The sequence below is a fragment of the Palaemon carinicauda genome, chromosome 29, assembly GCF_036898095.1.
Source record: "Palaemon carinicauda isolate YSFRI2023 chromosome 29, ASM3689809v2, whole genome shotgun sequence".
Classification (NCBI taxonomy): domain Eukaryota; kingdom Metazoa; phylum Arthropoda; class Malacostraca; order Decapoda; family Palaemonidae; genus Palaemon; species Palaemon carinicauda.
In genome coordinates this window covers 85,801,138-85,827,295 of record NC_090753.1, presented here as the reverse complement: position 1 = coordinate 85,827,295, position 26,158 = coordinate 85,801,138, and the positions used below count along the sequence as shown (strand labels likewise).

At 36.4% G+C, this 26,158-nt stretch overlaps 1 protein-coding gene across 1 annotated transcript; it reads left to right on the top strand.

The window, feature by feature from the left end:
- Positions 1-2,888: 2,888 nt before the first annotated feature.
- On the top strand, positions 2,889-24,545 carry LOC137622309 (protein expanded-like). The gene is made up of 5 exons (XM_068352876.1): positions 2,889-3,057; positions 7,078-7,278; positions 8,088-8,225; positions 12,875-15,717; positions 16,534-24,545. Exons 1-5 carry the CDS (start codon positions 3,009-3,011, stop codon positions 17,095-17,097), a joined length of 3,795 nt encoding a protein of 1,264 aa, XP_068208977.1. The 5' UTR covers positions 2,889-3,008; the 3' UTR covers positions 17,098-24,545.
- The last annotated feature ends 1,613 nt before the right edge of the window (positions 24,546-26,158 follow it).

The window sequence follows — 26,158 nt, the reverse complement described above, 5'->3', positions numbered from 1 at the left end:
GTGTGACCTTAAGTAATAAGTGAATAGAAGTGGTTTCCAGCAGGAAGAAAACAAATGTTTCTTTTTAAGAACTCCATTTTCAGTTCTATCTTGCAATTACATTGGTTCTGTTCTATCCCTTTTAACGAAGAACCCAAGAAAGAACTAATGGAAGTGGGTGTGAAAAGTTCGAAGTAAATGAAAACGACTAATGTTATCTTCGGAAATAAGGACACAAGGGTAGATAGGAAACACGAAATGAATAGAACATAAGGAATATGTGAAAAGAGAGAGAGAGAGAGAGAGAGAGAGAGAGAGAGAGAGAGAGAGAGGAGAGAGAGAGGAGAGAGAGAGAGAGAGAGAGGGCTGGGGTGAATGAGTGGTCAGTGCAGGTTGGTTAGCAAGGAGAATTCGATGGCTGGTGCGCCCCACCCACCCTGACACCCCTTCCCCCTCTTCACCCTCCCTACCCCTTAACCTTCCCCCACCCTTCAACCCCCTACCCCCACCCCTTCCCAAAGCAGTAGCAGTAGCCGGTATGTTGGCCCGTAGGCCGTGTCTGTTGTGGGGGCAAGCAAGCATGATGTTAGATGCTGATGCTGGGTGAGTACGAGAGGGGGGGGGGGGTGATAGATGCCCCTTGGGTAGGGGGGATAGGTGCCCCTTTGGTGGGGGGAAGGGAGGCGAACACTGCCATCAGTGTGCGTAACACAGTGGCGAGTTCCTGCCACTAGACCCCGCCCCCTTAGGGTATGGGCATCGTGGGGGTATTTGGAGAGAGAGAGAGAGAGAGAGAGAGAGAGAGAGAGAGAGAGAGAGAGAGAGAGAGAGAGAGAGAGGGGTGGGCGGGGGGCTCTCTATGATCCTGCTGTTGCTGCTGATGCTGCTTCGGTTAGGACCCCTTAGCCCCCCTTCCCCCTTCCCTTCCCCTTTCTCCATCTACCAAAACTCTCTCTCTCTCTCTCTCTCTCTCTCTCTCTCTCTCTCTCTCTCTCTCTCTCTCTCTCTCTCTCTCTCATAAAAATAAACTCTTCATTCTTTCGGATGCTAAACTTTTTAAGCCTCTCAACTCAGTTTGGTCAGAAGGCTGAACTGTATATCGCTAAACAGTTGAATGATTTCTTATCCTTCAAGTTGATGTGTTGAAGCTACTGTAATGTAACTGTATTTAATTATATCAAAAGTATAGTTGTTCGCAAAGTATAGGCGTTGAACTGCTCAAAAGGTAATGATATTCAATTGCAGAAATACAGGGCAGACAGTGCTATGATAATCATAATAATTATATTTTCTATTTCAGTCGTTATATATACATACAGGATTTACATAAACTCGGGCTAACTGCAGTAGGTTTTTTTTTTTTTTTTTTTTTTTTTGGGGGGGGGTTCTTCTCTGTTGCAAAAGCGTGCACGAACTAACTATACTTATAATTTTGGGCAATTTGATTGCTATGATATTTTACTGTTTTTGCTTGACTGCTAAGGTTCCTTGTTATCTCAAGGCATGGGCGTTAACTTTGTTCTCAACCCTTCCATTTTATCCGGATTAGGGATAGGTTTGTGTTGATATACCCATGTTGTGGTTTTAAATTAGTTACACTTAGTTATGTTAAATAAGTTAAATTAGTCATGTTTATAGTTTATGGTAGAGACTAGATTAAATGAATTGGTCACTCACTGCTTAAAAACACTGTTATTTACATGTTTTTACATATTTTAAGAGAAACTTCAGGCATTTTCCAAAAGAATGAGACCAACCTGACCTCTCTAGGACAAAAATTAAGCCTGTTAGAGCAATTTAAAAAAAAAAAATATATGTAGCAAAATGTGCTCGAATTTAACCTTATGCTGGGGGTAAAAGGGTTAAGAAAAATCTGATATATCTGATTTTCACTGGTATGGTGGTGTAATGATCATGAACAGAACGGGTATTATCCATGAAAATACCTGATTTTTTGTACAATGAGAAAAACCTCATATTTGCTTCATTTTTTTTGTTTTGGTTTTCTTATCTTTCCTATATGACTTCTGTCCGCAGAGATAAACAGACTGCTGTAATTCTGCAATTATTCAGTCACTTTGTCAATGCCTTAGTACAATTTTAAAATCTTCACAGAACAGAAAGTCTGTCCCAATTAAACAATTATCCCATACTTTACCAAAAAGAAACCATGCCACGAAACTAACTTACCACATCATCTTGACAGAGAAGTAACTAAGCCGTGATTAGCAGACCAATCATATTTACAAAACAACATACAGAAAAGAAACCATGTCTTGATTAGCAGACCAGTCATACTCTTTACAGAAAAGAAACAATACTGTTCTCTGAATTACCTCACAGGTATTAGTGCCTGACCTTTGGTCTAAATCCTACAACTCAATGCAAACTGTTATTGCATAAAATAAAACGTTACCCTAATAAGCTAATATCTTGCACACAGTGCTGAAAAGATACTGTAAGGACACCTCTCCCTTCGTCGTCCAGAAAATCAACAAACTGTTTATCTATTTGAATTCTCCTTTCCCCACACCGTGGTTTCCCGTGTATATGTATTCCGCTCTATCAGAGCTACATTTTGACATATATATTATTCCATTACATGTTTCTGTTAACTCATTATTCGTATATTTGTAAGTGTAAGAAAACATATATTTTGGCGGGCAATTCAATCTGATTTGGCGCCAGCGCCATCCTACCTTTCCGTCCGCACCTTGTAATATACTCCCACGCACATTTGAATAAAGTCTCTACGGGCCAACCAAGGGAAAGGCCCGTGCCAACAACAAGTGTTGGCTTTAATACCCCAACAACAACATGAATAAAGTATCAGTTGATCTTGGTGGCGCTTGTCTCACTGTCCTTTCAATACCATTGTCTAGATAACCTGACCTATTGCATTTTCATTACAGAAAAAGAAGTTTGAGATCCGTGCCCTGAGCTACACCGAAAAACTGACGTATTACACGACGAGTGATGATAAAAGCAGACACCTGCTCTACCTCTGCCGATGCACTCACCTTTTCAACATGAATCTACAACCTCGTCTGGCGGAAGTGCGCCGCCTTCAGGAGGAAGGTTAGTAAATCATCTTATTGAGAGGGGAATTGCACTCCTAGGGAACCAGGTGGATGTGGAGTAGGAACTGGTAAATATGGTCGATGTTGTTTCCATTTTCTCTTATGTGAAGATTGCATATTAGATGTTGCTGAAAGGAATGGTTCCCCTCTAATATAAAGGAATGAATGGTTGGTTCCCTTCTAATATAAAGGAGTGAATGGTTCCTCTCTAATATAAAGGGAGGAATAGTCCTCCTCTAATATAAAGGAAGGGATGGTTCCCTTCTAATATGAATGTATTACCTTTTAATATTAAGGACGGACTGGTTTTCCTCTAATATAAAGGATGGAATGATGTCCATCAAATATAAAGGGAGGCATGGTTCCCCTCTGATATAAAGGAAGGAATGTCACCTCCTTAAATATAAATGAAGGAACGGGCGGTTCGCTTCTAATATAAAGGAAGCAATTGTTCCCCTCTCAATATTAAGGAAGGCATGGTTCCCCTCTAATATAAAAGAATAAGTGGTTTCCCTCTAATATAAAAAAAATGAATGGTTCCCCTCTAATATAAAGGAAGGAACGGAGCCTCATCAATATAAAGGAAAGAATAGTTCCCCTCTAACAAACAAGAAGGAATCGTCTCCTTAATGTAAAGGAAGGAATATTTCCCCTCTAATATAAATAAAGGAATGGTTCCTCTCCAATATAAAGGAAGGAATGGTTTCCCTCTAATATGAAGAAAGGAATAGTTCCCCTCTAATGTAAAGAAAGGAATGGTTCCCCTCTAATATAAAGGAAGGGATTTTTCCCCTCTAATAAAAAGGAAGGAATAGTTCCCCTCTAATGTAAAGAAAGGAATGGTTCCCCTCTAATATAAAGGAAGGGATTGTTCCCCTCTGATATAAAGGAAGGAATAGTTCCCCTCTAATGTAAAGAAAGGAATGGTTCCCCTCTAATATAAAGGAAGGGATTGTTCCCCTCTGATATAAAGGAAGGAATAGTTCCCCTCTAATGTAAAGAAAGGAATGGTTCCCCTCTAATATAAAGGAAGGGATTTTTATTCTCTAATATAAATGAAGGGATTGTTCCCCTCTAATATAAAGGAAGAAAGGGTTCCCCTCTAATATAAAGGAATGAATGGCTCCCCTCTGATATAAAGGAAGGATTACTTCCCCTCTAATTCAAAGAAAGGAATTGTTCCCCTCTAATATAAAGGAAGGGATTGTTCCCCTCTAATGTAAAGAAAGGAATGGTTCCCCTCTAATATAAAGGAAGGGATTCTTCCTCTCTGATATAAAGGAAGGAATAGTTCCCCTCTTAATTCAAAGAAAGGAATGGTTCCCCTCTAATATAAAGGAAGGGATTCTTCCTCTCTGATATAAAGGAAGGAATAGTTCCCCTCTTAATTCAAAGAAAGGAATGGTTCCCCTCTAATATAAAGGAAGGGATTCTTCCTCTCTGATATAAAGGAAGGAATAGTTCCCCTCTAATATAAAGGAAGGGATTTTTATCCTCTAATATAAAGGAAGGGATTGTTCCCCTCTCATATAAAGGAAGGAATAGTTCCCCTCTCGTGTAAAGGCAGGAATGGTTCCCCTCTAATATAAAGGAAGGAATAGTTACCCTCTAATGTAAAGTAAGGAATAATTTACTTTTGATATAAAGTAAGCAATGGTTATCCTCTAATTATATATGAAGGAAGGAATGGTTCCCTCTTAATATAAAGGAAGGAATAGTTCCCCTCTAATATGAATGTGGAAGATGAGGTTGCTTTTATGTCTCAAGAAGTATCTCTCTCTCTCTCTCTCTCTCTCTCTCTCTCTCTCTCTCTCTCTCTCTCTCTCTCTCTCTCTCTCTCTCAGATGTAGAATATTCTTGCAAAGATCCTTGTCATGTAAAGACGATAATGTTTAGTTAAGGTTTATTTCTACTCTTTAAGTGCTGGTAGCAAATAGGAAGGCTTTTGTTGCTAATATGGAAGTCGCGATTACGTTTTTATTCGATGCTACAAAATGGTAAGTTTCTTTAAAGTACTCTTTATCATATAAAGTCCTCGGTTCAATGCAGAAGTCGTCAAAATGTCATGGAGGTGTTAATTACTTTATGTAGGTTTTCTGAAGCTTGGTAGGTTTTGACGAAACCATTCATTACTGGTTTAATTGAATTTTCTGTTTATTCAGGCAACCATTCACCTTTTGGCGTAATATGGACTGCTCATATAATTAAACATTTAAAGAATACCTCGTTTTTTGTATTTGTAAATGTAAATATCTTTCTTCAAACGAGGTTTAATTTTTATAAACTCTCTTAGTTCATACGTAGGGAGACCATTTATTTTGAACAGCCAAAGGGGGACAGAAGTATATAGCTCATGTGCATTTGCACTCATATTGAGTCATCATGGCATAAATGCAGAATTTTAATATAAAGATATTTTCAAAAACAGGCTCTGATAAGAGGTCTTTTATGTACTGTGTTTTTATTCAGACATTACTACTGACATTTTAAATAAAAATTGTTATTTATTTTATTTGGTAAAATTGTAAAGATAGTCATACAAAGAGAGGAGAAGAATACACAATTCTTATTCAAAAATTATTGCTTACATTTTAAACCGAAAATTATTCTTCAATTCTTAAGGAAATTTGTACACATTACATAAGAGGAAACAAAATCTTATAACATTCCTTGGTGTATTTTTTACTTGATTTGAGTTTCTTTAGGAGTGATGAGCGAGTTTCACGCTATTCATTAAATTCACTGAAACTCAAGTCGAAGTTACATTTCACTATTAGTGCAGACTTCAGAGTAGATACTTGTAACTGGTGTCCAGAAGTTGTTCATCAGGAAGAACACTCTCTGTAGGAGTATTGGAACCATGTAGACTAAGACAAAATTCAATAACTTTTGTTATGTTTCTGAAAGGAATGATTTATTATCAAAGTAGCAGAAAATATCTAGTCATTTTCTATCCACCTCGACATCACTCACTTTCCACTGTTACATCTTTTCATCGGTCAAGAAATTTTTCACACGTAATTTCGTCAAAAAGTTGATTATTATCTATTTCTAAATCATGTCTTATCCCTTGAATAAAGTTCACTGCTTCCTGAACCTGAGACCAACATATTGAATTACTCTGAAGAAGGACCCAATCAAAATTTTTCAGTTCATCAAATGGCTTAGTCCACTGATCTAATTATTCCACTGATGTTTCATAAAAGGATTCTACTGTAGTTTTAAAATTTTCAACATTATTCCCACTCCTCTACAAATCTCGGAGCGTCTTGGTGATTACAATTGGGATGAACAGTTCTCGTCTTCGTTCTGTTAGTTTCATTTTCAAGTCTTTCAAGATGCAAGAAACTTCCATCATAGAAACTTTTTGGGACTCAAATTTTCAATGTGTATACATGGAAATTGTACTCTGACCGTGCATAAAATAGAGCCAAATCTCTGAAAATGGATCGTCAAAAAGCTGCAACTTAGTTCCCTTCTTTCGGTTGTATAACGAAAACGGAGCTTAAGCTATGCTGCTATACTGTATAAGGCAGCAAGTTGAACCTTAGAAATTTGGTAAAAAAAATAAAAAAGTCATCAATTCATATAACTAAATACACATGTAGTGGCAATTGGGGGACAAATGTGGGACATATAACTGGAAGGGGGACATTCAGGCGTCCCCCTTAGAGAGTCATTTTAAGGGGAACAAGGAGTCAAAATGGGGGACTGTTTCCCTTAAAGGGGGACGTATGGTCACCCTATTCATTAGGGAAACTGTTTTTATACTCTACAAGAGAATGTATTTTCCCACAGATAACTTAATAATTTGTATTTTTATTTTCATACAAGTTATCTCTAATGTAATGTTCCTGAATCATTTATACTTGAAAGATTTGCATCATAAATGTATTCATTAGGTAAGCATATTAATGAAGTACTAAATTTACTTAATGAAGCTGTTTTTTTACCTGTTTGATTAGATAATGAAAGCAGCCTTAAAACTATTAAAACTTGAAATTTCTCTTCGTAACAGATCGCAGGAGATACAGGGAGAGCTACATGTATGGCGATCGTTATGGGGAAATAGCTGGTCTCTCGGATAGTCTTGGGGGCCTCAGAGGGTACCTGGGAAAATCGTCGGCTGATCAGAGAGTGTCTGTGATCTCGAATACGTCTTCCAACACCACTTCAGGCATTGTGTCCGACAGAGTTTTGTCTCTTGATGGAAGTGAAGGTGATAATTTTGCGTATTTTGTGTCTGTTTACTGTCAGCATTTGTATTGAAATAAAAATAATTACGATGTATTTATGATTAACAATCTTGTAGCAGTTTGGGATTTGCTTTTAAGGTGAATATAAGGGATTTTGACATAGGAAAAATCTATTTTTGGGTGGGATAGCCATGTCGTCCTGATGGACGTTCCCTTCGGCTAGTTTCTACTGTATAAGATTTAACAATGGCTAGCTGGCAACCCTTGAATATAAAGTTGATATTTTTGACATTTTGACACCATAGTATCAGTAGTCCATTGAAACAATAGTTCAGACTTCAAAAATTTCTTGCTTTTTATTTCAATCATCTATGCGAATTTGGAATCGCAAATTTAGCATGAACATGAAATTAAATGGGTCGATAAGTTTCAACCTGTATATTTTGTTTTGTATTGTTGTTATTATGTTTTGAAATGTTCTTCACTTATTGATTAAACTCTTAAATGGTATTTTGAAAACTGTCATAGTCAGGTTTCTTTATGTAACACGAGCTAAAAATGTTTAATAAATTTGATGTTTTACGTTTACCTATTTATATATCTTAGTGAGTTTTTTTTTTTTATATATTTTCCTTTTTATTAACTGTATTTTTTGGGCTCGAGCCATATTGTCCTGATGGAAGTTCGCTTTGGGCAGCTTCCCACTGTATAATATTTCTGCGAGTGATATTACAAGAGAATTACCGTCAGGAACGATTATCCGTAAATTTTATTAACTGTACGTTTAGTAATGTCGTGAAATCCATAATTAAAAGACTAATATATATTGCAGATGACCTGGATTCTGAAATCATGATCAACACGCCACCCGCAGCTGCCAGTATAGAAAGTGGTGTAGAATCCCTGACAAGATCACTCTCAAGATTGGATTCCTCTGCAAGTAGCACCCATGGACACACTCCTGACTATGGTGAGGTTTCACCTTGCAGAGCAATCAGAAAATACCTTTTCAAAGTCTTTTTATAGTTGTTTTCAGAGAGTTTAATTACCCTGTATTTCTTATCTTTATTTGTATTAATTTTACTTCCAACTTGTCTTAGTTTAGTGTCTTTGTAATTTACAAACTCCATTTTTTTTTCTATTGATGTGTGGCTAAGGCCTAAGGTCTTCAATGTAGAAGAAATGTGTAAGTTATTCTTTTGGGCAAAAGTTTCTCTAATACTGTGTCAGTTTTCACTATTGTGATAAATTTCTACTATGAAAAATCTCCCAAATTTAATTGGGCTTGATAGCTTGTCTGCTAGTGAAATCTGGCATAGGCCTATGTTGGCAGTTCAGCTACTCATCCAGGTACTGCCCAACATTAACAAGAACCAGTTACTAAACTTAGGTTTTAAAGGTCGTTCATGAATGGCAGAGGCAAGGGACAGCGACATTGCCCTATCAAGCAGGACAATGCCCTAAAGTCTGACCATATGTACATATGATCTGCACCCAAGCTAGGACCAAGAAGGGCCAGGCAATGGCTGCTGATGACTCAGCAGATAGACCCATAGGCTCACCCCCTCATCCCTAGCTCACAAGGATGGTAAGGTTGAATTCACCAGTCAGGGACATTACTACATCAGCCACCACAATATTGAAGCTTTATGGTATTTCTATTTATATTTTCTTGCCTAGTAATTGATTGCAAGTTTAGCCTTTGTATTTAAAGCACAGCTAATTATTTAAGTATTTTGAGCAGTTTTAGTAGCCCAGTCAAGTACTGTTTGGCTTTTATTTACTGTTTAACCTGCCTGCTCGTAACCTGCTCTGCCGAGTGCTCATCCTGAGTGCTAGACACCTGCCTTGTCTGTTGACCCACTTTCCTATTCAACTCCCATTCTGAACATCACCAGATGTATCTGTGACCAAGGAGATTGTACCTGTCCCGTAAGAGAAGAGTGTATTTTTTGGCCTTAAGATCTCATTCAGCAGTAATTGCGCAGATGATGAATATGACCGTCTGTTGATGTCAATGCCTGCAGCTCCAGTACTGCCTTTTAAAACAGCATTTCCAGGAGGGATTGCTTCAACTGAGACTCTTCTCCCAGCAAACAATGACTTCTCTAGATGGGATAATTGCACAGCATCCAGGTTCGACTTGCACCTTATACTTATGCCCGAATCTGGTACGTTTCCAGGCTGAGGTCTGCAGCCAATTGATATACAGGATCTGAAAGATAAACTTATTTCTTCAGATTTCTTCATTGGAGATGATACTTAGGGGGCCTAGCTAAGATACCAGCAGTTACTAGGTCTTTGACTACCAAAGACCCGCGAAGGCTTATACAAATTAGGACTGTTCTCGCAGCAGAGTAGCATCTGCTGCCATGATAGTGAAAGTGACCATCAGCAGGACGGAAGTCAAAAAGAGCATGTATTAGTCCTTTGTCCTCCAGTGGATGGACTGGCAACAGCTGATGATGATGATGAAAGAGTTGTGTCTGTTTGAACATTGGCAAGGAAACTGTTTGAGTTGCTCCACCAGAAGGCAAAAGTATTGTCCTCATTGAATATTTATTTTGACATATTCAAAATTCTTCAGCCCAAGTTGAGTCATTACCTAATAAGGCATCTCAAACTGCCTGAGACATTGGTTTTTCACAAACAATTCAGATCATGGTTGACTCTTCTTCTTTTTTTGACATTGTGGCCATCAGTGTATGTATAAATTGTCTCACAGTTACAGCCTTAGATTTTGTTTTGAAAGATCTTCATTTAGGGCGTGAACTTCATTCACATGTTGGCTGGGATTTTATCAGTTACACCCTTCTTGTAAGCAGCATTGATGTTCATGTATGCGTCATGTCATAGTTGGGAGCACACCTGATGGAGAACTAAGCAGCAATAACTTCATGGTGTAGGACAGGAGGTGACACATTAAATTTAAGGGATCTTTTTAGGCTTTTGACCATTAGCTCTACTCTTGGTAAGAAAGATTGTTTGTGTAATGACTGCCAACTCAAATATGATGGCATGTTTGAGGAATTTGTGGCATATAAGATCCAAGACACTATCAAGGTGCAGGTAGACATCATCTTGTGGCTGGAAGTAGAAATGTGGGCATAGTTCTGTAGTTTGTTTCCAGAAGACACAAAATGTTAGAAGAGGCACTGCATTTGTGGATCTGTTGATGAGCGAGAACTCCAAACTTTTGATTGACTTTCCAACTTAGGTTTGGGGTGACCATGGTATACATACTCATGTGGCTGGACCCAGTCAATCTCGTAATGACCTCAGATACGTCAATGACCGATTGCTCCCCTATGGCAACTTCATGAGTGGTTTGTGAATCTTACATCCATATAAATGAAGCGTTCCAAGAAATTACCCTGGATGAAGTTGCCTAAGCAATTGCAATTTTTAAGGTTCCACTCAAAATTTTTGATATTAGAGCACCACACATGGAAGTTATACTATGAGGTCTCAGAAGAACGTTTTTTTCAGAGGAGGCAGATGCAGCCATTGTAAAATCTAGTAAGGCTTAATGCAACCACCTCTACTAGGCCAAGTGACACCAATTCTGAAATTGGTGCTGTGGAAGGGCTGTTGATCCATGTGGATTCACCTGTCCATTTTTAATAATGTAAAGAGCCACATTTCTGTCACAAAAGGATATTAGTGCGTTATACATGTATTTCAGCTTTTTTTACCAAATGAGATTCTTCAATAGACTAGAAGAATTTCATCCGGCACTTTTAGAGGGTTCCAAAAGGCTTTCTTAAACTTCCTAATAGAAATCTCTTCACATTCTATAAGAATGTTATCAGGCCTCCATTTGAACCACTTGCAAAGGAATCCTGGTTGGGTTTTATACCGAAGATGGTCTTCGTACTGGAATATGCATTCTTAAGATGGGCCAGTGGGATTCATAATTCATGTGAGAAGGTCCCACATGCTGATGGTTGGGCATCATTGGTGTTGTTTGCATTTATCTTTGTAGCTAAGATCTAAAGGACAAGGGGGTAGGACTAATCCAAAGCTCATTCCTCCATCCCTTCCCTTGTTTTTTCATGTTTAACAAGGAGGCTCTGCTTTCTCCTAGGAAGGCCATCTAGCACTATCTGCAGAGAATCCGTAGATGATAATTCCCAGTGGTTTCTCTTTGCAGAATAGAGTAAGAACTATACTCAATTTTTTTTAATGAGGCGCATTTTCACCGACTCGCAGTGGTGCCCTTTTAGCTCGGAAAAGTTTCTGGCTATCTGATTGGTTAGAATTATCTTCTCTAACCAATCAGCGAGCAGGAAACTTATCCGAGCTAAAAGGGCACTGCTACGAGTCAGTGCAAATCTGCCTCACTAAAAGGAATTGACTATAGATCATGGGGACCACATTCTCCTATGGGGTTAGACAATCTTCTCAAGAGCTTACAGAAATTTGATGGATGACAAAAAGTGCTGCTGGTTAAGGTACTAATCCATGAAGTCAAAGTCCCTCTCTTTCTATTGTATAGGTACATAATGTAGATTTTCTCCTATTCTAAATACTAATTACCTTTTATTAAGGTTGTCACGAAATTTAGCTTGCAAATAGAGTTTTACTCCTATTTTAAATACTAATTATCATTTGCTAAGTTCAAGTCATGACATTTATCTTGCAAATAGATTAATTGGTATTTGACTAGACTATTTTTACTTTTTTGATATCCTTGATCCATATTACTGTTGGAATATTAGAAACTTGCCCTTCCTGACTATTGTGATTCATTCAAATTCTGTGTATGATTTATGGTGTTGTAATGAAACAAACTTGAGTTTTATAACAGAACTAATTCTTTCATTTAAACTCATCATTTGCACAGCAAATTCCCTCCTATGGCCTTTGGGAAATGCCACACAAAAAGTTAGTAAGGTCTACGTAATTTACGTTTCATGACTTTCATTCTTCTTGTGTGTGTTAGACAAAAGATTGCGAAGTCTGAAGACATTTGCAAGCAATCCTTTGCAGGGTTCGTTTAAAAACACTAGTAGACTGTTTTGTTATAAAATTTCAGTGTTTTAATTGGGTGCAAACTCATCCGAATGTGGATTTAAATTTTATCTGGGGATTGATTAACTAGTTTTCCTTTAATTAGAATGGCAGGTGTAGTAAGAGTGGTTTATATCTGTGAAACAGAATTTTTATTTGAAAATACGTAAAAAATATTTTCGCTTAAAGATACATTTTATTGCTGTTTATTGCATTTTATTCAATATAATTTGTCCATACTCTAAATGTATTACATATTTCGTGCCTGTATCAGTTTTTTATAATTTTATAATACTATTTTTCTTCTGTTATACAAAGCCTTTACTCAAAATTTGTCATAGTAACAAATTTAATTTCACCTGGAAGCTAAATATCAAGTTTTATATATAACCATGCTGTATCTTGATAAAAGAAGTTTAATTTAAAAAGATAACTTGATTAGCTTAAAAACAATTGAATTTTTCAGTTTAAATGAGGGATTTAATGTGGTTAAAGTGTCTCATTCTTCCATTTTTATCATTCATTTGTGTAGAGATTTCTGAATACTTAAATCTTTGTATTTTATAATTCATTGACAGTTTTTTTTTAAATCCGTTTTCTGTCCAGATGAAGGAAATTCCAGCCAGCCTTCTTTCACCCCACCAACATCTGATTCACCTTCAGGGGGAGCATGTATGACCAATTCGGTTGGATTATGTGGAAGCGAATCTGGTGGGGCATCCTTGGGGCGTGCAGGTAGCGTTCATTCTTCGTCCTCACAGCACTCGGCTTCAACTGTTCGCTCGAGATACTCTTTGGTTCCCACCAGAATTGCACCTGAACTTACTCTTGGTGCAGAACTGGGTTCCCTCCAGTTAACTCGTGACATTCCGCACTTAGCTGATTTGCCTGGCATGGCTGCAGAGAGAGCTGGACGTGGTGAAGATGAAGAAAGTGAGTTGTGCGGGGGCCTTTCGCACACTCAGCACAATTGCTGTTCTACGTGTTGCGACGATAATGCTTCTATCACTTCAACGGATGACATTGAGGAAACCAGAACTGAACAGCACTGTAAATGTGGTTCTTGCGCCATGTGCATTTTACAAGCAGCTTCGGCAGAATTCTTACATAAAAAATTAGATAGTGAAGCTTCAAGTGTAGCTGTGCAACGGGGGGATACAGGACCACACACATATCATGATTCTATAGATTCAGGAGCAGCATCTGCTCATTTCTTTGGCAGTGCCACTTACGTTAGTGATAATGCCTCTGTCATGGTACAACCAGATCTTGATGAATCTGTGACCTCGAACTACAACTTTTCTGAGGAAGATTTTAGTCAGTTAAATAATAATGATGATTATGTGGAGTTTTTTAAAGATGGATTACGATATCCAGAACAGGGTGCTATTCTTCCTGCTCAAGAGATTCCAGAAGATATTGCTTCACCAAATAATGTCCATCGTCACAGCCCTCAAGGATTAGGTGCTCAAGGTTTAGTTGCTCAGAGAGTAAGTTCCCAGGGTACTTCATCACAACCTGAAACGACAGCAACACCAACAGGATCTGATGAACCGGATGAAGAGCATTTAGATTATTCAGTTGAGAGTGCACAGGCCGTTCTTAGCACTTCTTACTCACCAGCTCTGGCAGTCTCCCTTGGTAGATATCGGCCACGAGCATCAGTTTCCTCCACGTTTGATACGGATAGTGATTACGTTCAAGTACCTGGTTCAGAAGGTCATTTCATTGTCATACCACCTTCTCCTGTGTCTATGTCTACAGTAACAACAGTCACACCAGTAGCCATAGCTTCCTCTAGAGTCAATGCAGCATCAGCCAATGAAACTTTATCAAAAGGTATGGACCCTGCCAGTAATAACAGGTTATCCACAGCAGGGCCTGAAGCTATCATAAGTGAAACGACAGTTGCTAATGCAAGTGAAGCACCTGCAAAGTTTATTACATCCCGGCCACGGATCACAGTGCAAAAGGCTCACACCCAGCAGGCTACAACAGCAACGCCTTCATTCACCTCTGTCCCTTTGAGTCGAGGGATGATGCATACTTTACCGCAGTTTCAGCCAAGACCTAAAATTGACCCAGTTCAGTCTCTGCAACGGGGAGCTAATCAGCTGCCTGAGTTGCGTCCTCTTGGACTTCCTCCACTTTATGCCTGTGATCATAGGTCAAACAAAACCAAAGTTACTGGTGTTCCAAGTTCGGTTGAAGTGCCTGTTATTAGAAAAAATAATTATTTAGATGTACGTGCTTCTTCTTCTATGAACAAAAATAAGACTAGAATTCACCCAGAGCAACTGCCACATATAAATCCTAGGAGTCTCTTCCTTAGACATCAACAAAAGGCATTGCAGCAAGAGCAACTGAAGCAACAGCAGCTGCAAAAGCGTCAGAGTAGTGATACAGTTTATCAACCTGCTCTTTATGCACAAGGAGTTGGAGTACCTCTTCTGCCATCGCCAACATACACTGGCTATCAGCAGCAACCTCACCAGCACTCACAATCACAAACCTATCAACAACCTGCACATAATCTTATTGCTTCCCAACATCACCAACATCAACCACAGCAAGGAATTCATCAGCAACCTCAACAGAATTACATTTATCAACCATATATAAAGAATTTTTTTCAGAATCCTCCACCTCCATCCCCTCATCTGGGATATGGTGTAGGTGCAGGTCCAGGTGGTAGTGGATACCAGGTTACTGTCGAAGCCCCATCACCACCATATCAGTGTGCAAGTGATCCAGGTACGTACTCACCACAACATCACCATTTGGCCACCGTGTACACAAATCAGCTAAGTTCAAGCTATATTGAGCAGTTTAAAGCTCAACTATACTCAGATGTTGATTATGTTATTTACCCTATGAAAGATCCTGCGTTGAGTCGTCAGGAGTACATAGATGCTAAACAAGGACAAGCATTGGCTACACAAGCTCAGCAGAGTGGTAGTAGCAGCAGCAGTAGCTTTGCTTATATGACACCACAACCACCCCCATATAGAGGTCCAAAAATGTCTCCGCTATACAGGTCGACACCTAATGTTGCTGCCACCCTGAGTAGTTGCAGTGTATCAAGTACAACTGGTCCTGTGAGTGGAGGAGGTAGTGCTTCTTTGCTGTCCTCTTATCCTTCTTATCAGAGTTTAGCATCACATCAACCAGGTTCATCTTCGGGTTATTCATCAATGGTCAGGGGACGATATTTCTCTCAACAATCCCTGGCATCTTCATCTCTGTCTTCAGCACCTTCTGGGTATTCTGCATCAACTCAGAGTCTTACAGGAAGCTATGAACCCTACTCTGAAGTAATGAGAGCATCATCTATGATGCGTGTCCGATCAGATGAATCCATCTTATCCTCTGCATTGGCAGATTCATCGGAACCCCCTCAAGCTCCAGCAGGGCATATTTTGCCTCCACCCCCACCTTACCGGCCCAAGGTGAGGACAACTCACAAGTACGTGGCTTCTCTGTGCTGTGCATGACCTTCCTGTCCAAAGTATTGATACAAGTTACTGTTTTCAGAAAGTTCTAAAATCAAAATCAGTCTATATAGTTCAAATCTTTTTAATGTTTCATGTAATGTAATTTTCAGTGGTTGTTGATCGTATGTTGTTTGTGTTAATGCTTTGGACTTTCAGTATTAACAACTCACAGTGATAGCTGACTACAGTACTGTGAAAAATCCCCCTTCCTGCACGCATAATCTCCTGATACCTTATTTAAATTGTAACTAACGTTTATGCATGGCGTTATTAATAATACAGAACTCTTTACAAATGAGAGGTCATAGTTGGAACATTTATTATTCAGGCTGTAGACATATATTTTGTGTAACTATTACTAAAATCTGGTAGTAGAAGGAAATATCTGTTTGACTATTTTAGTAATAAGAAATGCTGTTACTGTTTAAAGTACAATATTGTATATGCATTTTATTTTGAAATAGATTCAGATAATAATTTATAAGATATTTATTTTCAAGTTCTTACTTTTGTATGTAATTGCATTGTATATCACAAACTTACCTTCTGAAATTAGATTTTAATGGGTTGCAAGTATTTATAAATTATACCTACTGATAAGATGATCATGTTCTTAGACAATGAAAGTGGTTGATGAATAATTCCATGGCCACCATATTACAGCTTTAAATATTTATTGAATCTAGTTAACACACTATTGGAAAGATGTAATTTAAACATCTTTATTATTCTTCAACTTGTGCCTGTGAATTTTATACATTTACATTATAGGAGACCCTGGACAACGCTGGGGATGCCCCTCGGACCACCTCGGGAGGTGCTGGGAGGAGTCGTGGACGGAAATCAGGGGGGCACCTCAACTTGCAGCAGTTGCGGGAGCGGAGCCAGCTCATGGACGTGCCACTCATCGCTGCCCTCTGCTCAGACTCGACGCTCGTCTCAAATTCAAGGCGTACCCCTTCCACAGATTCCTCCTCAACACCAAACAGTAACTGCAGTGCCTCGGCATCCGAGCAACATCACAACGCTGGTTCACCAAGTGGTGAACCCCAGAACTTGGACTCAATACAGGCAGCCTCCCACTTGACCCAGATAATACCCCCAGCTGTAATTGATAAATCTCGCCCTAACACACGGGGTCTCAAAGCAACACAGAGATATTCCCTGTCAGGTGTATACACCACAAATCAGGTGCGTGTGACACACATGAAGTCGAAATGCAGTGGAAAAACATTTAGTGGAGTTCATCACCATCCCAGTAGAGCTGATGTGCAGATGCAGCCTACTCCTGGCCCTCTTGTCAGTGATCCTATCAAAACAAAACTATCTCCCTAACATTGAGGGGAGACTCAAAACGTTGGTTGTCTCCTGCATAACAGCTAGTTTGCTCCTTTTTTTGGCATTTGATTTTCCCTTCTTACCTCATATTATCTACATCTAAGTTATATTTTAACATAGCTTTAGTATCGCACTGGTAAACTAGAAGATGCATAATAATTTAGTTTACTTAGTACATTGCCATAACTTGAAAGTCAAGACAGGAATGTAAGTGTTTATAAACATAGAGAATAAATTTCATGTGAGTTTTTTCCTAGTGGAAATACATTGCTCTGCTTATAAATGAGTGTGCTACAGAATGATTTTACTTTTTTACACTTTAAAGCTGGCAATTACAATAATGGTGCAGTAAAGCTTCCGACTGCCTACTATAATGATCTCCAAGGCATTGACTAACTTAAGGTGTTCATAGATAAGCCGAAAGCTCAAAATATAACTGACAAACTTTTATATTAAAAACTAAGGTGTGATTACATTGCATCTTGTCAGTGTATAATAGAAGGGTAATTTTGTGCCATTGTAGGGAATCAAAACTGCAGTATTATTATTATTATTATTATTATTATTATTATTATTATTATTATTATTATTATTGTTATTATTATTATTTTTATTTTTTTATTAATATTATTATTATTTCAGTATTTTTTTTTATTATTTTTATTATTTCTATATGCATAGGGGCCATAATATAGACTATAAGTAACCTCTGAAGTTATTCTTTGGCAGTATAAGGTTTCTGGCCAAATGAAAATTCCTGTATATTGTACAGGTGGTTGTTTATGTAAAGCCACGAAGATAATTGATTATTCTTTATGAACATAATATCCAGATTTTACCTCTTCCAATTTTGCCCTTTAGTTAATAATGCAAAATAGCTCAAGATGAAGTGGTTAGGATGGAAAATAACTTCTTGTATATGTAGTGGCCTTTGACTTGAAAGTCATTAAGAATAACTTATAAGAGGATGACAAAATAAGAAAGTAGTTTACTGCTGTTAGTTGGTCGGAACAAAACAGAAATACAGCATTGACTGTAAAACGTTCATTCTGAGGAAGACAAGTTATCTCTATGAGCATTTTAAGATGAATGTCATGCCTAACCATCTGTCCACACTGTCAACCACTTCCAGGCTTTTGGAATGGTAGTGTATAGTACAAGCCTGTTTTTTTTTTCTTTTTATTTAAGCTGCATATGTGTTTTGCCGTGAAATTTATCATCACACTTGCTAGTAAGATATGTTTTGTTTAGGTTATTGTTAAGGTCATATAAATGAAGTGCATTAAAAGTTTAAGTGTTTCACAAAATTTTGCTATATTGAAGGTACACTGCCATGATTAGGAGGTTAAAAGGTTTTTCTTCATACATCTGATAATGTTTAATTTGATTTTTGTAACTTTTAATGTGGTTACATCTTTAGGAGCCTGGCATATGTGTTGGCAGTGGACTTTAGTATTAATATCATGTACTATTTTAGTTAGTGAGTTACATTTTTACATAATAACGTCTTGAGGCTTACTCTTGGTCTTCATCCAGCCGTCAAGGAAACTAATATTTTACTCATTTCGTTCAGTTTTCCCAGAAGGGGACTAATATGCATCCACACCATTTATTGTATTATATTCTTATACTCAGGGTCTGGTTTTGGAAGAAAATCTTGTGATTTCCACCTTCATCTGTGCACGTTTCTGAGTTTGTCAAAATTAGTGTATAAGTTAAGCTGTTCATGTCTGTCTGTGTTGTCCAGTATTTATTTATTAATTCCCTTCATCATAGTACAATTTTCATTTGTGTGGCCATAGCACCTGCAATATGTTATTGATGAGTGGCAGGCTAATAGGACTGTAGCCTACAGGTGCACCCTGCCATGTAGCTTTTGGGACTAGATTTACGTTACCCAGTAACTTTGTTCTTTTTCATTATCTATGTAAACTTTTGTTTAATTTATTTCCTAAGGTCAGCCAGTTTCAATGGAGCTGCAATACTCAATTTAGTGATTAACTTAATGAAAACTATTCTCCATTTTTTATTGACCCAGCTTATAGACATTAGTTGTCATGGGAAGACCAGGTGTTATTCAAGCTATGAAGTGGTGGAGTAGACAGTGATAACTGAACTTCTATGATTATGGCATGCACTTTCTTTTTGTCAGGGAACCTTCATGATTAAAGTCAACGCAACTAGCAGCTGATCATTTTTGGAACAATTTGTCACAACCAAGTGCTGATTTTGTAATTACCATTCTGCGGGCATCATTGTGATATGTTTTACTTATTTTCAATATAGCTATTCATATCAGGGTTGTTCAGTGCTTCATTAGTGTAATAAAAAACATAAATGATTAAGGAATTTAGATATTTTATGATACATTTGTACTAAAATGTTTGTGGTAACTAAAAGGCCTTGTTCACTCTTCAGTTAGGACCGTGTATTGGCTCAATAATCTTTTACAAGAGAAAAGCTGTGGTTTGTTAATTTTTACTTGAATTTTCAAATTCCATAAATGGAAAACACATTCAAGTAATTTAGAAAACACTGTATAATTCTTATCACTGGTTATGTTAATACTGTACTTTGATGTACTGAAGTTATAGAGAACTTAAATTTGATTTACCGGTATTCTGTTCTGTTTGTATGAATTTTTTTTACAGTTTAGTTTTGAGTTTTGAAATGAATTATCAATCAACAGACATTTTACTGGAGATGAAGGATAAGCTGCCTTCTATGAATGCTGTCAGTCAAAACTTCTGTATTGGAAGATTTGGAATGAGAAAACAAAAGAGAAATTACAATTTGTTTCCTCTGGATCTTAAATGATTCTGTAAATGTATTGTAGTGTCTTTACAGTTTGGAAACAATAGACTGGTTGCAAATGAAGTCAAAATTGCATATTAGATTTGTATGTTTCAAAGGATAGGAGTAACAACTCGACTCAGGACTAGTATTTTAAATGTGTACCCTAACATAAATTTTGCTTACTGTGATTGTAACTCTGATCCAGCTGTGACATTCATGGAATTATACTGGTATGTTTCAAGAGCCCATTCATATTTTAAAATCTTTTCATATGACTCTGGTAATTTGATCATAACAAAGGCTGTTTTAGAAACTTTTGTGGGAAGGAAACATGTTTATTTTTTACGAGTACATTGCAAAATTATTTATTGCACGTTTAATCCGGTGTTTGTTTAGTAATCTTACATCGTTTGTTCTTAGTAAGGTCATCTTCATGCTACTAAAAGACTGGAGAGACAGATGTCAAAGGCATGCATGTTGCCATCTTCAAATTTAATCACAGTATTTCTGCCATGAGATATTTTTAGGAATCTATGAAAAGTCTTAGTGCAGTAACAAATTCTTGAAAACTATTTACGTAAACTTTTCTTTTATGAGAAAAACTAAACTCGAAATTCATTATAAAAGAAGAAAAAAAATTTTAGTGCATTAAAGTTTGCATCCAAAATACAGTAGCAACTCTACTTAGATTTTTAATATGCAGTGCTAAAGTGCACTAGAATTGGTCAAAGGGCAAATATCCTTCTAGAGTTTGGCGAATATTGAGAAGCACTGCTGTGCTAGGCTAGTAAAGTATGTTATATATAGAGTTAGATAATAGGTTCTTCATGCTTTAACTTTCTCTGGTATATTTGGAAGTATTTATATCAGAAAAGTGACAAGAGGGACCTTTTCACTGGGCGTCACAGGTATCTCCCCAGAAATAGATTTTTCCTTCGTCAAAATCCCTTATATAGAGTTAGATAATAGGTTCTTATTGTTTGAGTATAAATGCAGTGTGTTGGTCAGTTATAAAATATCCAACAAGATGGCAATGGGATTGTGTTTGTCGTGTTGCCTTTTGGTGTTGGGGCAGAAGTAATACTATACAGTTATTTAAAATTTAATTACGAGAACAAAACAAAATACACATTACATTCAGGGTGTTACATTATAGTGTAATTTAGACTGTATAGTAAATACAATAACAGTTCAAAAATTTAAGCAATTAAGCATATGTTCTCTAATACTATCCGTTACATGGCATTCCTTTTATCCAATCATAATCTAAAATGTGCATACAATCATAGAATCCTACTCAATTGTCTTGCACTGTAATATCATTTATTAATTTTCTATATTTAGAATATTTGTTATATAAAAGTACAATAAAATCATCACAGCCAATTTGAGTGTAATATAAGGTAAAACAGAATTCTAGATCATTATTGTTGATGAAAAATTACCCTTGTTTACTATTCGCACACACCTAGATTGCCTTTTTTACATTTAACATAGTACTGTATGTATAGGAAATGCTATGTACAAGTTATTATTACTTAGCATTTTAATTGTACAAAGATCTTTCCCTTTCTGTCTTGTGTAGGAATGTTTTTTGTTTTGTTTCCTAAATTTATGTGATGTGCCAAGGTCAAGTACTGTACTGCATGTGCTATGGTTGGCTTGAATGCTGTTATTTCCTACCTCTGGCCTAGGGCATGAACTTTTCTCACAGGCATTGATTAACTTCAGGTGAATGAAATGTGCTGTATAGTTTTTGTTGCTTATTGATATTGGTTGATAGTTAGAAATATGTTGTTTTATTTTGGTGTTTAAATTTTTCATCTAAGATTAGGCCAGGATTTATGGCAGGCTAGAATAAGCTAAGCAGAGGACATTTCTGCTATCAGCATTTGTGCGCCTTTTCTGCCCTCCCTAAGCGGTTATTAGTTAAGATAAATATTGGGTAACTGTACAGAACCTTGAGACAAGGAGTAAAGTGCATTTTACAAGATAGATAAAAATGCAGGTACTGGTAATCACATCAGCCCATTACTCATCTGTTATTTAGATTACATAGCAGTACTGAGTAAGGATCTGGACGCTTGATTTTCACATAATTCCATTGTCTCTGTGCAATAAATGACTTGTAAAAGTATCTTAATGACTGTTTGTAATACCAAACATGAAAAAGACATAGTACGCGGACAAGTCTTCTTGTATAAGATAGTAATTTTGTAACATCATGTTACTAAACATAAACATCTGAACATAATTATTTGAACAGCTTATTCTCTTGTAAAAGATGTGTAGTACTATAGACCTAAAAAAAGTCTTCATTTAAGGCTGATTTGAGCTTCTTTTCTACAGTAGTTTTACTGTAACAATCAATATAACTTTGGGCTGTAGTAGCAATCTATAAAAGGAGCATTTAATAGCTATTTTGACATTATAGTTTACTTAGGATTATATTTTGTATTGTTTTGCCTTCTATCAATTATTTCCACAATAGCCTGAATATTGATAAGCTATATTGTAAGATGATTAGAATTCTTGATGATTTTGAAGCTTACTTTGGCTCCAGGATTGTGTTAGATTTAATACAGTACTGTAATTAGGATCACATATACAGTAGAGTATATGTAATGTACAGACTGTAGGCTACAGGTATTAGCAAATCTATGTAAATGTGCCTTTGATTAGTTGCTGTTTTGTATGCCCAAAACTTTTTGTTTTTATTTTTACCTAATTTTGTTTTCAAGTAAAATTGTTTATCAGCATTTTAACAGCTCAAAATATTGTCGTAAATGTAAATACAATCTAAACCACCACAATTGCTATGTAATTATTTATATATGAATCAAAGACTGATTCTATTGTAAGCCGGAAATTGGTTGTGAAAGTTTATTGTAAATTGTGTCCCAAGAGTGATATTTATTTACATTTAAAAAATTGTACGATTCCATAGTTATTGCTCGTTTTCTACTTTAATTTTTTGTGTAATTTATTAGAGACAGAATTTTTACAAATTAAAGTTTAGAACAGCATTCAGGTGGATATCACATTTGAGTAATAACATGTAAGCCATATCTTTGTTTACTGGTGGATGACATGCTTTATCTTAGCATGGAATTATGTTATAGTATATGCTGTACTGTTTTAAATAATTTTATTGTTTGGTTTTAGATAGCATTGTAATAACTTGAAAATTTTAAGACAGTGTCTTAACATTAATTGCTGTGCAATGAACTTGCTTGAATTGTTTATGTAAAGTGAGAATTAATTCCACTCTGTGAAATTAGACCCTTAGTACTATGAATGACATTGTTTCTGGTTATATTGCCACGCTCGGTATGGCATTTAGGAACCTCGCCCTCGTCAAGCATTTTAACTTTTGAAGCCTACATGAACAGCTTATTTAGTTTGCTGTGAATGTTATGAAACTGTAAGCCTATGCAGACAACTGCAGTTTGTGTGAATTTTTGCAAACTGTATCTCATAGGGCCCTGTGAGTATTTTTGTGTGCAAGATGTATGACTGTGGCTGTTGTATATATGTGTTCATATTACCTTTCAAGTATCTTGTGACAGTAGTGATGGGCATTGAATCCGTAGTTGTAAAATGTGCTCAATTAACACTAGAACCACTTTCTTTTTTCAACATGCAAATTCTACAACAAACGACTCGGTAAGGTATGTCCAGTATCTATGGAAAGTGAGTTTTGACTATTATAGGTTTGATTTTCCCTGAAGTGTTGAAAAGTTTCCTCCTGTTAGTGTTCTAAGTAGAGTTGAAAATGGCTGTGTAAAGTACAATATACAGTATTTTGAAAGAAAAACCAAAGTAATTTGAACTGCTCACAAGGTTTAAAGATTTTCCTCTTGATTCTTTTTCCAAAGTACAGAAAACTACAAATAAATTGTTTATGCTTTTTTTTTTTTTTTTTTTTTGTTATTCTAAATCTCGGTGTTAGCTTAAAATTTTTGTGGCTGCCTCAATGGAATTACATAAGGATAGTAGTCAGGGTATATAAATATGATTATAATTATACAAACATATGCAGCTATAGTACTTCCTCCAACATACAAATGAAAATTCTAAGCTCTTGTCTCTTTGAGAAAAGTCATTTTTATCATTCATCAGAAAAGTTGTCAATGTTAGATTTCCCATTTAAAGCGGTTAATCATGAAATGAGATCTCTTGTCTTTTTCCCTTCCTGCCCTAGCACCCATTCAGTCTAGGTCTTCATTATTCTCGTTTTTCCACATGGCTTTCTTACACATTCAAACTCTCTTAATCTCAGATTGGTGTCTAGTTTGAGGAACAGTTGGTTAGAAAAGTAGTAGATAAGGAAGTGACAACTTTGTAGTAAAGCACAGTAAATAGTGGATAACAATCTATATTAAGATGGGAGTTCAGCCTTTTAATTACCAATAGGGGAGTTTTTTACTGTGTTAAAAACATTAGGTCTTCGGGTGGATAATTTTAACGTCTTGTCCCCCATACTTTCTCAGATGACTGTAGTTGGACCTTCGTGCCAACTGTGAGGTGTTCATCTACCCATGAACTGTCTGTCTGAACAGTGTTCATCAGGAGACTAGTGGTGCTGTGAACATAATACTATCCATAGTATAAATAAAAAACCCTGTTACTATAGTCCATTTCTTTTAGCGATGCATATTTGCACCGACTCGCAGCGGTGCCCTTTTAGCTCGGAAAAGTTTCCGGATCGCTGATTGGTTGGACAAGATAATTCTAACCAATCAGCGATCAGAAAACTTTTCCGAGCTAAAAGGGCACCGCCGCGAGTCGGTGCAAATATGCATCGCTAAAAGAAATGGACTATAGTGTGTACAATACCTTATCTCATTCTTGACTTCTTTTATGTCTTTTTACATTTTTTCTGTGCAAGCCTACTTAGCCTAACTTAAGAGGTCTAACTAAACTTCACTTCAAGGTAATTTGAACTATAGTTCTTCAGTTAAATTGTAAAGCTATAAACTATATTCAGCCAGTCTGGGTTACAAAATTTTTGGTGCTGGCTCTCAATACTTAGCAAAATAGTATGTATTTTTGTCCTTATTAGCATCTTTAAGTATATTCATAAATAAGCAAGCTCTAATCAGTCTATAACAGTATTTGTTATCATTTGATTTTGTTGAATTATATGCTATAGATATATATTATATATATTAGATTTTAAAAGTATATGTATACCATTAATTACCATTAATGACTAGTCTGTCAAGATTAAACTATCTCTGTTGTATGGCATTTGCAATATGATATTGAATACTGGATTGAGTCCATTTAATACAAACTTCTGTCTTCATTTATGTCATGTTATGCTGTAAGAATTAATGTGTACTTCATATTTCAGATGGATAAATAATTGAATACTAGACGTTTGCTATAACACTTGATACTAAGCTAACAAGAGGTTTGTTCCAATTAGACTGCATTAGCACAGTTTTAGGTGGGTAATGTCCAACAACAAATTTCAGGGAAAATATCATTTATATTTGTATAGTTATCTCTTTCTTTTGTTATTGCATTTCTTTTCTGTGATGTCTGTTATGTGAAAGTTATGCATGAAATGAGATTGTTTTGTCTGTCTACTAAGTTATATTAGTTTTTTTTTTATTAGCAGTGCGCAATGTACATTGTTATCTTTGTTTTTTCTTCAAAGAAAGTTTTTTATTTTTCTAATGGGGTGCAATTGTTTTTCCTTTTGATATACGTTACCAGTGAAAAGAATTCTACTTGACTTGAATACAATAAGTATACAGTAATCAAACCGTCACTCTTAATGGTTAGTGATTCAAAAGAACTTTCTTTGAAGAGAAAACAAATCAGACAGAGGCCATTTACTTTTAATTTATCGTTTGTGCAATCATAGCATAATTTGATTATTAGGATATAATTAATGAAATTTTAAGGACTCATAATTAGGTGTTATTTTTAATTTAAAATATGCTGTTTATATTTTGTATCAAACAGACATGTATATAGCAGTTTATGTACGTGTGAAGAAACAGTGTACATAATCATTGTATATATCATTTGTGCATATAAAAAAACAAATCAATAAATAAATAGGTGATGAACAAGATTTCATTGTCTTTTATAATTTTAGAGCAAAAGCACTTACTTATTTAGAGCAGCCATAAACTTTTCAATTTTAATCTTTTTTCAGGCATGGAAACTGAATTAGGACAAAATTGATTGGTTACTTGCATACTGGCCATTACAGTAAAAATCTTAATTATAAGGATCCGGTAGA

What these genes read in the sequence shown, in the direction of transcription:
- LOC137622309 (XM_068352876.1), top strand. Translation starts at nt 3,009, where the DNA reads ATGAATCTACAACCTCGTCTGGCGGAAGTGCGCCGCCTTCAGGAGGAA. An exon ending in GCGCCGCCTTCAGGAGGAAG is followed by an intron (nt 3,058 to 7,077) that starts GTTAGTAAATCA and finishes TCTTCGTAACAG; the next exon opens with ATCGCAGGAGATACAGGGAG. An exon ending in CCCCACCTTACCGGCCCAAG is followed by an intron (nt 15,718 to 16,533) that starts GTGAGGACAACT and finishes TTTACATTATAG; the next exon opens with GAGACCCTGGACAACGCTGG.